Raw genomic sequence first — 15,000 nt, forward strand, 5'->3', positions numbered from 1 at the left:
AAGACAAAAGACAACCGCTGCTACACAAAGGCTGAAAGGTCTCAAGAGTCATGTACCAAAAACTGAATCCATTAAAGTGTGGCTAAACCAATTCAATATCCTACCAAGTGTAATCGCTGACAATGGAACTGGGTGTGTTGCATAGCACACAAGATGGGTTTTATTCAGAGAGAGGCAACTTTATGTGCAATATCAGTGACCTTTTGCACTTTCATCATACACAGATTATAATGCTAGTGCCATTATTTTGTTTTACTGTATTGCGAGACTTGTATGTGCCATATTGTAGTAAATAATGATTGTAAGTTCAGTCATTTATGTTTTTATACTCAGGTGTGACAGAAGTATTGATATTTTATAGGACAAAATGCAACCTTTTTTTCTGTATTCATGTATTCATACACAAATACAAGAAAAAAACATCCACAATGAAGATAAGATGGAGAAGAGGATGAAGACATGACCTTCTGACAGAGTACCAAAATACAAAATTGGGCACACAGCAGCTGGACGCCATTTCAGCATACAAATACCCGAGTGTTTGGCCAGCACATTTTGAAACACCCTTGCAAGATGTCCAGGCACAGCCAAATCCACCCGATCATTAATGGGTTAACCCATTCATGATCGAGACATTCACTAAAAAAAAAATTCACGACGGGGCTATTTCGGCTTTAAATGGTCGGCATGCCAGGATATTTAAATGCATAAGTCTATCACCTTGGGATTCTTGGGCACACTAGCCGCGAGCGAGCGCTGTACGCCATATCACCCCGCGCGTCGGCCTTGACTAAATATCTTGTTGCAGGCGTCTGACCCAAAAACCGATGAACGTGATAGCAAGTCAACCGGTACAAAATAGGTTAAATAATGGTTTCACAAGCAGTTAATCACCAAGGAGTCAATAAGACCACACATTTACACTTTCCACTAATCTTCAAGGAAAAAATATTACGATCACCTATACTAACATTATCCTCCTCATTACTATAATAAGTAATATTGGTAAAACCTTGAAAAAATTCAAGGAATGGGATAAAAAGGTAAGGTTAGGTTAGGTATGCTTGGTGAAAAGTCAATGTGGAAACATTGTATAAAATAACAAAAAAATCTTCACACAACATGAAGGTAAATTTTCACAATGGGACTGCATGAAGCATTGCCATGCTCTATAATTTAGATTAGGAAAGGCCACCAAACCTCCTCCACCTGGTGAACCTTTGTTTGCTTTAGTCAAATCTCAGTATATGGAGACCACATTATCACTGGACAAATGCAAGCACAGATTCAAAGATTGGTAAATTATTATGGCCTTATCCTTATTTTTTAAATTTTATTTTTAGTTGTTTTTCGAGCCATTAACATTATTACTCAATCTTCCCTATTCTAAACATTTGCAAAGCTCTATATTCAAAATAATAAAGTGTGTCACTCTGGCCACTTAGGACGTTCTAGAATTGTGGACATGGCTTTAGAGGTCCTTCTGCATTTATTGACTATTCCCTGGTTATTACAAAATTTAAATCATACCCTACAGCTAAAACTGGCCTATAAATTCTCTATCTACAAAATCCTTCCCAATACCCAAGTCAGCCTGTCCAATTCAGATTTGTTGCTTAAAAATTCCACTAACAGCATTAAAGATAGGACATTTTCTATTAAGAACTGTTTGAATACTTGTCAAGGGCAGTCCTTATAATCCTGTTTGGATTATTCCATGTGTTGTCACATCAAGTAGAGTGCAAAAAGACTATACCTATTGCTCATAAATATTTACTTTGAATATGGCTCTGGAGATCTGTGGACTTAGTTATGAGCATAGGTCTGCAGACAAACAATTGAGGACTTGTCTTCACATTCCACATAATACTTTGCATTTTCCTGTTATGATATTTGGTTTTTCAGTGCACAATAAATATAATCAACAGCTAAAAATCTAAAATGCTTTCAGCCACAGCATTTCTATCACAATGAAAAATAATCCTTTGGGCATCAGTAACCACATCAAACTAATTTTGACAACAGCATGAGTATTTGCCCCTGATGCTTAGTAGAAGAGTCTAGATCACCATGAAATGCTGACAAGTATCCAACTCTAACGGGTTAATACAGAAATATAATCCTTAAGAACAGCAGTTTTATCTACCTTCATCCTTCACTGATAACTGCTGTGCAATTGCATTGAAAGGACTATCTAATGGGAAAAACATTCTGGAAATTTAACTACTCTCTAGATAAATGAAAACTTGCAGAAATGGAAGGTTTGTTAACCTTACTATCATTGTGCTATTAACCCATTCGCGCCAGTTGACGTGCTGACACATTTTGTGGTTTTTGCATCAGACGCCGGGGACGAGATACGAGGGCAAGGCCAGCACTCAGGGTGAGCAAGCAGGCAGCCCAGGCTCACAGCTTGTGCGTCCGAGAATCTCAAGGCGTTAGGCTTATGCGTTCGAAAAAGCCCGGTATTGCAACCGTGCAAAGCCGGAACCGCCCCAGCGTGAATGGGTTAAGTGCAGAAGTGACAAATTAATGTGCATATGGCACCATACTGGCAAGTCTATTGCAATAAAACCACATCTTATATCAGGCAGAAATTAACAATGTTTTTTACCCGATACCGCCAGGCGCCGTCCATAGACGGCAATTATGTAATATGCATAGCACCGGGTGCCGGCATGCGCCGTCAGTCATATAATTGATTTAGGCCAATGTGTTCGAGAGCCCCGGCATTGCAGCCATGCAAAGACAGAACAGTGCCGGCGGGAATAAGCAAAATGGGTTTCAACTCACTTCCAAAACCTAGATGGCACCACTTTCTTCTAGCACCAGCAGGAGAGAGAGCCTTGAATGGCACCCATCTACGGTCTCTAGCAAGCACTATCTCTATAGAGGGATGGCACATCGCAAGTTGCCGACCTCTTGCTATAAAGTACTGCAGATGAAAGATGTGCAGGCAGAACTAGAGGAGGAAGGTGACTTACACCATGCCCAATGCCTACAATGTACCCCTGTGCCCGTAGGGATGCCTTTTATTGTGGCACTCACTGTCAAAAGCACAAGTTTCCTTCCTCTTCCCTACCTCTTCATTCTGGATGGTTATAAGTTTCGTGTTTGTTCGTGACAGCACAGAAATAAGAAAAAATTAAGTTGCTTTTTGTCTCCCCCTAAAACAGTAATACTTCTATCACATTGAGTATAAAGAAAAAAAAAACGAGTTGATATGGACCCTGAACTACAATTTTAGTCAACTGCAGAACTGATTGAGCCTGTGATATGACAGATATAAATTTCTAAAAGCAGGAAAAAACACAAAACACAAAAATGTCTCTAGCTCTACAATGAGTGACTAAAAGGGAGTGGGAAAAATCAAATTAAGTTGCAGAAGCTGCCTCGATCAGAAATAAAACTCATCCTGGAGCCTGTGTAAGCAAATTTATCCCCTGTCGGCAATGGGTTAATAAAAAACTTAATTTCTGCCTATTCTATCTCGGGAATGTAGGAGAATTTTATCTGCTTTAGCAAGGAGCAAAGAGAATGCAAGCAACTTAGATGCTCTAGATTATACTGCCAGCCACTGACAGTGTCCTTACCTTTCTTTCCTGTTTTACATCTACTAGTGATGATGTTTGTGCTCTTCATGACTTATATTATAGGTTTTCAGTAACCAATTCTATACATTTAAGGATTCTTTTTTTTTGTTTTTACCTAAAAGTAACTTTTTTAAGACCATTACCTAAGTTCTCCTTACAAAAGTTACCATTTAATTCTAATAACTGAAGTAAAGGTAATATGGTTTACCTTGTATACGTATACTGTGCGCTTTCCCACGTAGAACTTGCCATCGTCCTTGTTCTTGCAGCCCTCAATCTTCAAGAGAGCAGTGTTCTCATACTGGTTGCGCTGGCCACGCTTGTAACCAGTGAACACAGCCCTGGCGTAAAGCCTGTTGAGGAAGAATAAAATTAAATTCCTGACACTCCCTCACTAACCTTCAGCAATATACAGGTGGTCATATGCCAGATATCCATTTTAGGCAAATCAGAAAATAGTTGATTATTGGATAATTCCCTCCCCCCCCAAAATACCAACATGACATCAAATGAAATGGATAAATGGTGTTTGTTATATCTGTTTAGAGTTCATGTGCTCCCCAATAATCTTTAAACACTTGGAGATATCCATGCAAGTTTGCTCTAGGTTGGCATGACTAGAAATATAAATCTAAATAGATATTTATGCAAAATAAGGAGTAAAAAACTACAACTACAAATAAGACCTCATAATGCCAAATACATAATTTTCATATAATTAACCATTCTATTACAGGTATTATTCACAGCCTCGGATCATTTTCAAACTAATTTTTCATTCTAAATAGAAGACTTATTCCTGCAGGTGTGTAACTAACACATAACAAATGCTAAATACAATCACACTGCCAATACAGCATAATTACTTGTATGTCTTAATACTATTAGAAAACCCGTTCTTAAGATGGCCAACCCAGGCTGAACATATACATGTTCTCAGTAAACTAGTCTGATCTTATCCAACTCTAGAAAAATAAAAATGGCCAGCCAATATCACCATTGTGCCTTAGACTACATTTAGAAAAATACTTGAATAACCACACTTAGGGAAAGGAGAAATCTTGAAATCAGCGAGTGAACCTTCCAACAACTACAATAAATGCTGGTTAGACACACCATGTGCCTGCAATCTTTGATTCAAGAGAACGGGCAACATTGAACTAAAATTTGTGTAAACCTTCGGCCCTACAGCGATTCAGAAAATAATATGAACACATTTACTTGCGATTCTATCAGAAATACTACGTTTGTTTCCTTTCTCCTACTAGCTCCTGAAGTTTTGGAAGTACAAAAGTAAATCAAAATTGCATACATGAAATTATAGTCAATGAAGATTACTTTTAGGTCTACAGCATGTAAATTACAGGCATTGCCCACACTAATCACATGAGGTTTCTACTGGCCAAAAGTTCAATAAAGGGTGTGCACTAGTTCTTTACCAAATTTCATTGTATCCATTTTGGTAAGCTACCATATCTATTATGCTTCATCTTAATTAATACCATTGACTAACGTTAAAGTGAATTTCGGGTATACGTTACTTAGAACTAGAAATGCAAATTTGTAAATAAATCCCACAATTGAAGTTATTTCCGCTGCTGCAACTTTCATAGATAATGAAATTTAAAATTACGAAAATCCTACAACACTTACCTTCCAGGTCCGGTAACTTTCTTCACCATGGTTCTGTAATATTAGAAAAGAAGAAAAACTATAAGAACGTTCACTAAACTTGCTGGTCGCAGTATCACACATCCACCAGCCTATTTCATCTTTGATCATCCATAAATATTGCATATAAATCACCCTCACGCGCCGTTCTAATTCAAGCCTAGTAGTTCAAAAGATAAACTACAGTATTTTCCAATCCTATTACAAATCCTTAAGAGCTTACGATTGAATTTTAAAATTGTAACACGCCTGCAAGCTACGCACCTCGGACACAATGTTTACGAAAAGGACGGCTCGAAGCGGGAGAAGCGGTACGTCACTTTGCGAATGGAATTATTTATCTTTTATACCACTTAATGACTTTGATTCATCTACATATTCAATATTTGTTATTACGATTTTGTATATTGATATAACTGTATTTTATATTTGGGATAATATTCTTGAAAATATGACGGTATTTTCTTTCTCTAATAGATGTACTGCCTAAAAGCGCTTAACACTAGCACAGAAATTATCAACGTATTTTGCGCCGTTTGCTTCATCAACATTCTTTGTGTTTTTGGCTTTCCTTCTCTAAATTTAAAACCTTTTTAGATATTTGCTACCATAAGTATGAAACAGATATAAATAACCGGAAGGAATGTTATGAGAAACCTTTTTTAACGCGACAGACCAACGCTCATTCAAACAAATACCCCTCTCTGTAGCAAGTTTCGCTATATTTAGCGTAAACAAACAGATAAACGGGAAATATGGCGGAAGACTGTCAAGTTGCTCCGTCTTTTCCAACAGAGTCAATTAAAGTGATTGCGGAGAGTATAGGAATTTCAGCAATAGGAGACGATGTAGCTAAAGAATTGTCTGAAGAAGTCACCTTCAGATTAAAGATCCTAATTCAGGTATGGAAGAGAGAAACAGAACTGACTCCTCAAGGGTTCTCATTCAACTCTAACTGTAGTTTTATAACGTCGTGGAAAATTGTAGTCTTATTCATTCTCATAAACCTCTGATGTATATAACTTCGTGAGAAAATGTGAAAAAATGTATTAAATAAAAATAAAAAGTGTATTATGATGTAAAGTAAAAAATGTATTGAGTAGTGAGATGTTGCAGAGCGTAATTATATTCAATAGACAATAGCTTATGAGATATAAAAGCTGTAAGCCAATACTAAAGTTTCGAAATTACTTTAATGGAATTAAAAATTATGGTCATTGTTAAGTTTGCCACCGAGTGGCAACATTTTTTCAGTAGACTATCAGTTTGTCAAATGTACATTGATGCTCTTAACCTATTGCGGAAGGGCTCAGATAACTGACTCAGGGCTGCCATTTGGTAGTTCTGGTGGAATAAGGGAGACTTAAGCTTTTTCTGCCCAACATTTTTATATTAACCCATTAGCAGCAGATGGCATGATTTGCTGCAAAGGCAGAGTCGGTCATAGACGCGGATGGCACCATGCCAGTCATGTAAATAAGCCATCCTACTGCACCAATATTTTTTTAATACCATGACCAAAGGGCTAAGAGTACTGAAAAACTCCACCCTTTTGTATTTCATCACATTGTGAGACTTAAAGTGGGTATTGGTATGGCTGTGACAATGTTTAGACAAATAATAGTATTTAGGGTAAATTATCCGAATAGCGCCACGTTACTAAATACCACAAAAGTGGTATCAATCGATTCCTTTCAGCCTCTACTATTTATATATAGTGGAGATAATGTGCGATTCCACCCCTGGACCTCACAATCTGGGTCCCCCTTTTTTAAGACACTTCATGCTACCTCGTGATACTTCAGGGCATATTTCATATGTAAAATCTTAACCCAGTTACCTACCTAACTTTGCCTAGTTTTGAAGTTAGCCCTAGCCAAAGGTGGGCTTTACCCCCCCTGGACCCACCCTATTCAGGGCACTTCGTGCAAAATACTTTGTGCAAAATAGCTCGGTGACCACCATCCTCAGCTGGAAATTCAAATGTGGTTGTGTTTACGTAGTTGCGGCTACTGACAGGCTGTGGACTGGAAACCCTCAATAAATTACCTGCATACGCTGTTATATTCTCTCAATAGATGGCGCAATATTCCCCGTTGTTTACAGTATAATAATGGAGTGCCCTCTATTGAGTGGTCGCGTCATTATTGGTCCTAGTTTCGTATCCTGAGGAATATATGAGACGAAGTCTCAGTTGCTGTCATAATGGCATAGTCCGAGGGTTATTCGTGGTCATGGCATTTTCATCTACAGAACTAATTATGTAGCATAAGTATCACAAAGTGCCTTCAATAGGGGAGGTCCACAGGGGGGCATAGCCCCCTCTTGTCAAAGGCTGACTTCAAAACTAGGCAAAGTGAGATAGGTAATTGGGTTAAGATTTTGCATATGAAATATGCCCCAAAGTAGCACGAGGTAGCACGAAGTGTCGTAAAAGAAAGGGGGACCCACCTTGGCTAGGGCTAACTTTAAAACTAGGCAAAATTAGGTAGGTAATTGGGTTAAGACTTTGCATACAAAATATGCCTGGATTTCATATATTACCCCGCAATTTCCCTGATCTAATTCATGCCCTCCCCTACTATTAGGATCCAGATTGTGGGGTCCAGGGGTGGAATCGTGCATTATCTCCACTATATATGAATAGTAGAGGTTATTTGGAAAATTTAATGTATTTAATCTCCTTGAAGGAGGAATTGTATTAATTAATGTAATTGATGGTAGAAGAAAAACAAAGTTTTGCAAAACATTTTCATCAAATTATACTAAACCATGTACACTCCTCCTCATTTGCAAAATAGCAAAACTCATAGCAACTCCTTACATGGCTCACACATGGTCAGATTCGCTCATGGCATCATCACATTGCTTTCCATTCACAATGGGTAAAGAGAATATATTCATTAGTAGTTCTGCAAACCACCTATTATACCTTATCTTTCACCCCAGCAATTTTAGGTGATGAGTTGGACATATAGATTGGTTTGGCATTACATAGCAAGCACCCTTAGCAATGTGCACTTAGTGAAAACAAACTACAGGAAGGAAAGTGGAATTGCAGGGATTTTTTCCTTTCCTTTCCTTTCCTTTCTTTTCTTTTTTTATGTTTTTATATTTTTCATTTTGAAATGCCAAGGATACATTTTCTGAATAGTGGTATCGATGGATTCCTCTCAACCTTTACTACTCATATATAGTGGATAGGATGCACAATTCCACCCCTGTACCCCATGAAGTAAATCAGGGAAATTGTAGGGTAAAATATGAATTTGGGGCATATTTCATATTCTAAATCTTAACCCAATTACCTACCCAACTTTGCCTAGTTTTTAATTAAGTTTGCCCTAGCCAAGGGGGGGTTTTGCCCTTCCCCCAGGGCACTTCGTACTACTTATATAGATGATGATGCTGTCACCACAAATAAAAATTAGAGGGATGGGGAAAGTGTTTTCTCTGCCTTCTGGGTAGCACAGACTAGCTCAAACAATATTTTTCCATAAATCCATCATAAAATGCAGGTTTAGGCTGACTTTGGAAAACTCTAGCATTGGAGATAGCACCATTACAGCCATAATACTTCATGACTGTGTGCGCCCTTCAACTAGGAGCAGATCCCGATGTCACATCATGTACGCATTGACACCCATCTTTTAGGCCTAATTGGTGCCGTCGTGTATGTCATGACACCCGTATGCAAAGGTTAAAATATGCTATGTTATGATAATATCTTAGTAGTGTTGTTCCAAGAGTATATGTTAACCCTCTCTGGACGGGTGGTACAGTACTGTACCGCTCATTCAAAAGCCCAGTGGCCGGGCGGCACAGTATTGTGCCAGCCATTTAATTGATTTAGGCCTAATAATTTGAACGCCCCGGCATTATGACATTCAAGGCTAGAATGCCCCCGTCGTGAATGGGTTAAAGTTTTAGGCTACCCTGTTGATGTAATATCAACCAAGGAACCAGTCCAAGCTCTCTCCTGCCAGAACATATGTGATGCAAGTTTGTTGACCTTTGTTAGAGGGCCAAAGATGTGTAGGCCACAGCAGTTTCTTTTACATCTGTCACTAAATTTAAATGACTTTCATATTTTCACTTTGTGACAATTGATCAATTTCATGCAGTGTTTACCTTGTGCTGTATTTAATTCCTAAAATGTAGTTTTACTGCCTTTTTTCTGTTCAGAGCTAAGCAACAGCCTGCTACATTCCAGTGGTTGCTTGTGAGTCAATGTTTGCTTCATTTTTATTTTTCTGTCTTTATTCATAAAAGTGTGAAAAAGTTTTCTCCCAAATTTGGAGAATGTACTGATGCTTGGCACATGACTCTCCCTTACCATCAACCATCCATTGCCACTTGTAGTATGACTGAAATATATTTTTCATTATTTTGTAATAATTTTTTACATCTTTCCAGGATGGGATGAAAAATATGCACCACGGCAAGAGAAAACGTTTCTCAACTGCCGATTTTGATAATGTATTAAAACTAAAAAATATAGAGGTAAGTTTCATGAAATCAAGTATAAGTTATTCAGAGAAATTTATATAATTGAAGTTATGACAGTTATACATAACAGAATAGTTTTACAGAAAAATATTTGTCAAACTTCTTTTCTTTTCTTTTGTATTATTTTATTGTTATTTTTATTTACTTAAAAATTCTTCTATACCTATGAATGAATATAGGCATTGTTATTTCTCCAAAAACAGAAAGGAAATCATTTGGATTGCACATTACTCTAAGTACAGATGACAAAATTAGTTCAGAATGAAATGAGTTTTGACATTTGTGATTTTTTTATGTTATTTTTCCAGCCACTGTATGGGATCCATCCTGGAGAACACATCCCATTCAGATTTGCTTCTGGTGGAGGACGTGAGCTTCACTTTTTAGAGGATAAAGAACTTGAAATTAATGAAATGGTTACATCCTCAACACCACGGCTACCACTACAGATGACAGTCAAACGTTAGTTATTTTATGGGCTCTGAGTCACAAGATACTTATGTCAATGATCATTCATTTTCATGACACAAGGTTTAATCCCTCCCAAACGGGTAAGAGGTAACAATGCATCACTCACAGACAAGCACATTTTTAACCCTTACAAATTTTAAGTATGCAAAGAAAGACTGTAAATGCTGTTTGTTGTTAAGGGGAACCATGAGTGCCATTGAAACTTGAAAAGTCATATGTAAGTATATCTTTACTTACAATGGTGAACAAACACTCTAAACCCAAGCATGAGTGGCTGGCAGAAGGTATGAGATGCCAGATAGTGTTCAGCTACCCATACTCTGTTGAATATTTTCATATGGGACTATTCTTACCCACATGCATGTTTGTTTGTTTGTTTTTCAAATACAATCATCCACAAGGAATTAAATATTTTAGTGTGTGGTAAGGCTGAGAAAATATATATGTAAATATTATAGTTCATCTTGACTGATTTCTCTCTTTATAATAGCACACTGGCTGGCCATCGAAGGTGTACAGCCGACTATACCAGAAAACCCTCCTCCAATTACTAAGGACGCTCAAAAGAAAGATTCTGTGGATCCAGCAGCTAAACTGTCAGCTCAACAGGAGAACAAGGATCAAAAGCATATTCATGGGTGAGTCTTCTTATTGTGTCTCATGCATATTTTTTCTCCCAATTTTAATTCTTGTGTTTATGTTGGAACACTTAAAAGTGATTAGCCCTTATTTTTTATGTTTGTATTGGCCTTGAACTGAATATGAATTGATGTGAGTTAAGGTGTTACATGTCTTTAGTTGTGTAAGGTAACTGTAGATGTAGCTGATTAATTGATTATATATAAAAATATACTCATATACATTGTTTTCCCATTAGCCGTGGCATGAAGAGCATTGAGACAGTGAAAGTGAAGCAGTTGGCTACTCATGAACTTTCTGCAGAACAACAGCTCTATTACAAAGAGATCACTGAAGCTTGTGTTGGTTCTGATGAGCCTAAAAGAGGGGTAAGAATGGATAATGTATTTTTTATGTTTAAGTGATGAAATCAGTTATTGTTTGTAATGACTGAGCCGATCAGTGCATTTACCAGCTTTCTAAAGGTGCATATTGTTTGTCTTAAGAAATAAGTAGGGAAATGTAAAGAAAAAAACCATCTTTCTTATCACCAAGGTTGATGCTAATTACTATAGTTTTTTTAAGAAAAAATGTTATAGCATTTTTTTTTATGAAATGTCAAATAATACAAGATTGTTTTAATGTTAATATACTTGTTTATACTATACATTTTTGGGAATTGTCATCAGGATTTTCTAGCTAGAGTATTGATACACAATGCTCTCCATTTCAGGAAGCTCTTCACAGTTTGGCCTTTGACCCAGGCCTCCACCAGATGGTCCCACGGTTGTGTACATTCATTGCCGAGGGCATTCGGGTGAATGTTGTGCAGAAGAATCTGGCTCTTCTAATCTACCTGATGCGAATGGCCAAGGCATTGTTAGACAATCAGACTCTTTATTTAGAAAAATATGTAAGTTTTGTATTAAAAAAGTGGTTATACAAAGAAATTCTTATGATTATTGAAAAAGGTTCTGTGAATTTTAAAAAAGGTGTTTGTCATTCTGGATTTTATGAAATGTGCATTAAATATTAAATTAAATAAATTTATGGCTCAATGCTGATTTTCTGTTTTTCAGATGCATGAGCTGGTACCATCAGTGATGACATGCATCGTAAGTCGGCAGTTGTGCATGAAACCAGACATGGATAATCACTGGGCTTTAAGGGATTTTGCTGCCCGCCTTATTTCACAGATTTGCAAAAATTACAACACAACTACAAATGGCTTGCAGACTCGAATTACGAGAGTGTTTTCTCGCTGTCTCAATACAGAAAGGACTCCATTGTCTTCAGTATATGGTGCTGTTGCTGGTAAGTAAGGATTTCTTTCTTTGATCCATTATCAGGATGGGAAATAACAAACTGCAATTTTCAGGAATGTGTACTTTACTACCATACATTTTAACGAAGAGGATGTGCACCCATTGATCTTGAAATGTATTTTTATATATCATGTAAATAAAGAGTTCCCTTCATCTATGAAATGCCACAAGACAAATTTCAGGACTTTATAGCAGTGATTGAAAAGAAAATAAATTTGACTATTTACACTGCTTGGACAGATCACATCCTAAGATGTTCAGCCTAGGCTGGGCATATTAAGATGTGTGTATTTTCTATTATTTTCTAGATATATGGTGTGATTCATGAGTATGACATGAAAAGTGATACCAATTAGCATTTGGTATGATGCCTTATTTACACAACTGAAGGAATAAATAGCTGGTAATTTCAATAAAAGGCAAAATGCAATATTAAAATGAATCAGATCCCGCAAAACATACCCTTTGCAGATGGTTCAAGGTCTTATCTAAGCTATTGTATACAGTGATATTGTTTTGAATGCTCTAAGTATTAATTGTGTGCAATGAAGAAAACATGACATCTAAGTATATAAATTTGGTGTGCTAAGTCATTTATTTTTTAACCCATTGCCGACGGAGATAAATTTGCTTGCCCAGCCTCCAGGATAGGTTTTATTTTAGAGAGAGACCGCTTGAAGCAATATAATTTGAATCATCCCACTCTCTTTCAGTCATTCATTGTAAAACTAGAGCAGTGTTTGTGTTTCATTTTTTTGTGTGTGTGTTTTATTGAGTTTAGAGACTTATATGTGCCTTATGACAGGCTCCATCAGTGCTGCAGTTGACTAAAATTGTAGTATATTATCCATATTAGCTCATTATTTTCTTCATACTCAATGTGATAGAAGTATTGCTCTCTTATGGGAGGGCAAAAAGCAACTTTATTTTTTCGTATTTTTGTGCTGTCATGAACAAATACGAAACATATAACCCCCTACAATAAAGATAACAAGAAGAGGTAGGGAAGAGGAATGCTTGTGACTGAGAGTGCCACAGTGAAAGGCATCCATATTGGCACAGGAGCACATTTTAGACACTGGGTATGGATTGAGTTACCTTCCTCTTCTCGTTCTGCCTGCACATCCTTCATCGGCGGTACTTTAGAGCAAGGGTTCATCATCTTAGTGTGTGCCATCGCTCTATAGAGACGGTGCTTGCTAGAGACCGTGGATGGGTGCCATTCAAGGCTCTCTCTCCTGCTGGTGCTAGGAAAAAGTGGTGCCATCTAGGTTTTGGACGTTAAGCTTGCACGATATTACGGTAATTATAGTAATTATGATTGCAGTAGCCATCATCACTGATTCCTTTTTCATAGCAGAATAAAATAGCACAGTGATCCAAAATCCCCGAACGTCATGTATGTCATGACGGCCGTCGTCAGGCCAAAGCTCCTACGTCATGTATGTCATGACACCCGTACGCAATGGGTTAATAATGTATATCTAATATACTGGAAGAAGTATTTGTTAACTTTTTTTTTTTTCCAAAAAATACTCATATCTCATTATATGTTGTTTGAAGTGCTAAGTAAGGAAATTATTATGTATACTTTTTTTTTTAGAATATAAGCTTATTTAAATTTGCAAAGTAGACCTATGTGTGAATGGCTAATGTTTATTGAATGATACAGAATATAGATTTCAGGTAAGAGAAGACATTGGTTGGTGAGAGACAAGATGGATAATCTGATGATTGGTTTGCAGTGTATATGAGCCATGGTCCTTTCTTGTATCCAGTGGTAACTATTTGACTGAAAAGCATCATAACAATCAAACTATGTTATTTTCTGTTTTTGACACCTATGTTCTTTTAGCTTACATATGTTGTCCTATACTCTACAGATATTAATTTCAGAATCTGACATCTTTTAATTTTCTTTATAATAATTTGGCTAATGGGATCTTCCCTTTATAATTATGAGGTTCATGAATGAAAGTTCCTTGCCATTCTCTTTTTAAAAGTTGCTGTGTGTGTTAGACTTCAAAAGTATCCTGTATTTCAAGAAGTATTGAAATATTATCAACAGATTATTAATCCAATAAATACAGGGTAGTTTTGGCTCCAATCAGTCTATACGCTGGAGTATTTCAAGCACATAGGCCTTATGCCTTGAGCTATTTGTCCACGCTGGCCAATGCCAAACACTTTGCACCCCATCACCCGACGTGTTGGCCATATGAAAAACCATGACAAAATATCACGTCTTCAGCAACAGGTATTGCCACCACATGACATAATATCTTGTCACCCGGCATTAACCCCTTCACTACGGGCAGTAGAACACGCTCCCAACGCCGCATCCAGGCTGCCTGCGCGCGCCAAATTTTAAAGGTCGCTATTGAATTTGACAAGTTTTAAGCCAAAACCTCAACATAATCATCATGGTGTTATATATCAAAATATGCATAGTTAACCTCTTCTCCCGTGTGCATGTGACAAGTTATTTACATGGGTTGGGAGGAAGATGGAAAGAGTGACCTTGTTGGGAGGCCTCACTCAGATGACAAAAGAAAACAGTTGAAGTAGTATGGTAAACTAATCATAATAAGTTTTATACTTTTACATAATGTTCCATAAATAGATAATAAAATGATTGCTGGCAGGGCGCATCGGTACCTCCCCTGGTATAAGCGAATCCCACTCCTATGTAACAGTAATGAAAGTCAAGTAATCCATCGTATCATATACGACCTCTATTCTGAAAGATCTCACACAGTATCTGGAAGAAAGAAAACTTAATTCCAACAGAACTCAGCCATGACGCAGTATGC

General features: G+C 37.2%; 2 protein-coding genes across 4 annotated transcripts in view; one reads left to right on the forward strand and one right to left on the reverse strand.

The window, feature by feature from the left end:
* The window catches only part of RpL35A (ribosomal protein L35A), a 6,325-nt gene extending 676 nt beyond the window's left edge, over positions 1-5,649 (reverse strand). The window contains exons 1-3 of one of the 2 annotated variants that reach the window (XM_043034256.2): positions 5,529-5,649; positions 5,247-5,279; positions 3,802-3,946 (exon numbers count right to left, since the gene is read on the reverse strand). In XM_043034256.2, coding sequence (XP_042890190.1) covers positions 3,802-3,946; positions 5,247-5,275 — 174 coding nt within the window. In that variant the 5' untranslated portion in view covers positions 5,276-5,279; positions 5,529-5,649. Of the gene's footprint in view, positions 1-3,801; positions 3,947-5,246; positions 5,280-5,487 lie in introns of both variants that reach the window. The other variant, XM_043034263.2, reaches the window with a different exon arrangement.
* Positions 5,650-5,953: 304 nt separating this feature from the next.
* The window catches only part of Taf6 (TBP-associated factor 6), a 15,634-nt gene continuing 6,587 nt past the window's right edge, over positions 5,954-15,000 (forward strand). For both annotated transcript variants that reach the window (XM_043034233.2, XM_043034241.2), the window contains exons 1-7: positions 5,954-6,166; positions 9,681-9,767; positions 10,082-10,235; positions 10,735-10,882; positions 11,122-11,251; positions 11,596-11,775; positions 11,942-12,176. In XM_043034233.2, the coding sequence (XP_042890167.1) occupies positions 6,020-6,166; positions 9,681-9,767; positions 10,082-10,235; positions 10,735-10,882; positions 11,122-11,251; positions 11,596-11,775; positions 11,942-12,176 (1,081 nt within the window). In that variant the 5' untranslated portion in view covers positions 5,954-6,019. The remainder of the gene's footprint in view (positions 6,167-9,680; positions 9,768-10,081; positions 10,236-10,734; positions 10,883-11,121; positions 11,252-11,595; positions 11,776-11,941; positions 12,177-15,000) is intronic.

The sequence above is a fragment of the Penaeus japonicus genome, unplaced genomic scaffold, assembly GCF_977035675.1.
Source record: "Penaeus japonicus unplaced genomic scaffold, GWHDUDI00000001_assembly GWHDUDI00000005, whole genome shotgun sequence".
NCBI lineage: Eukaryota > Metazoa > Arthropoda > Malacostraca > Decapoda > Penaeidae > Penaeus > Penaeus japonicus.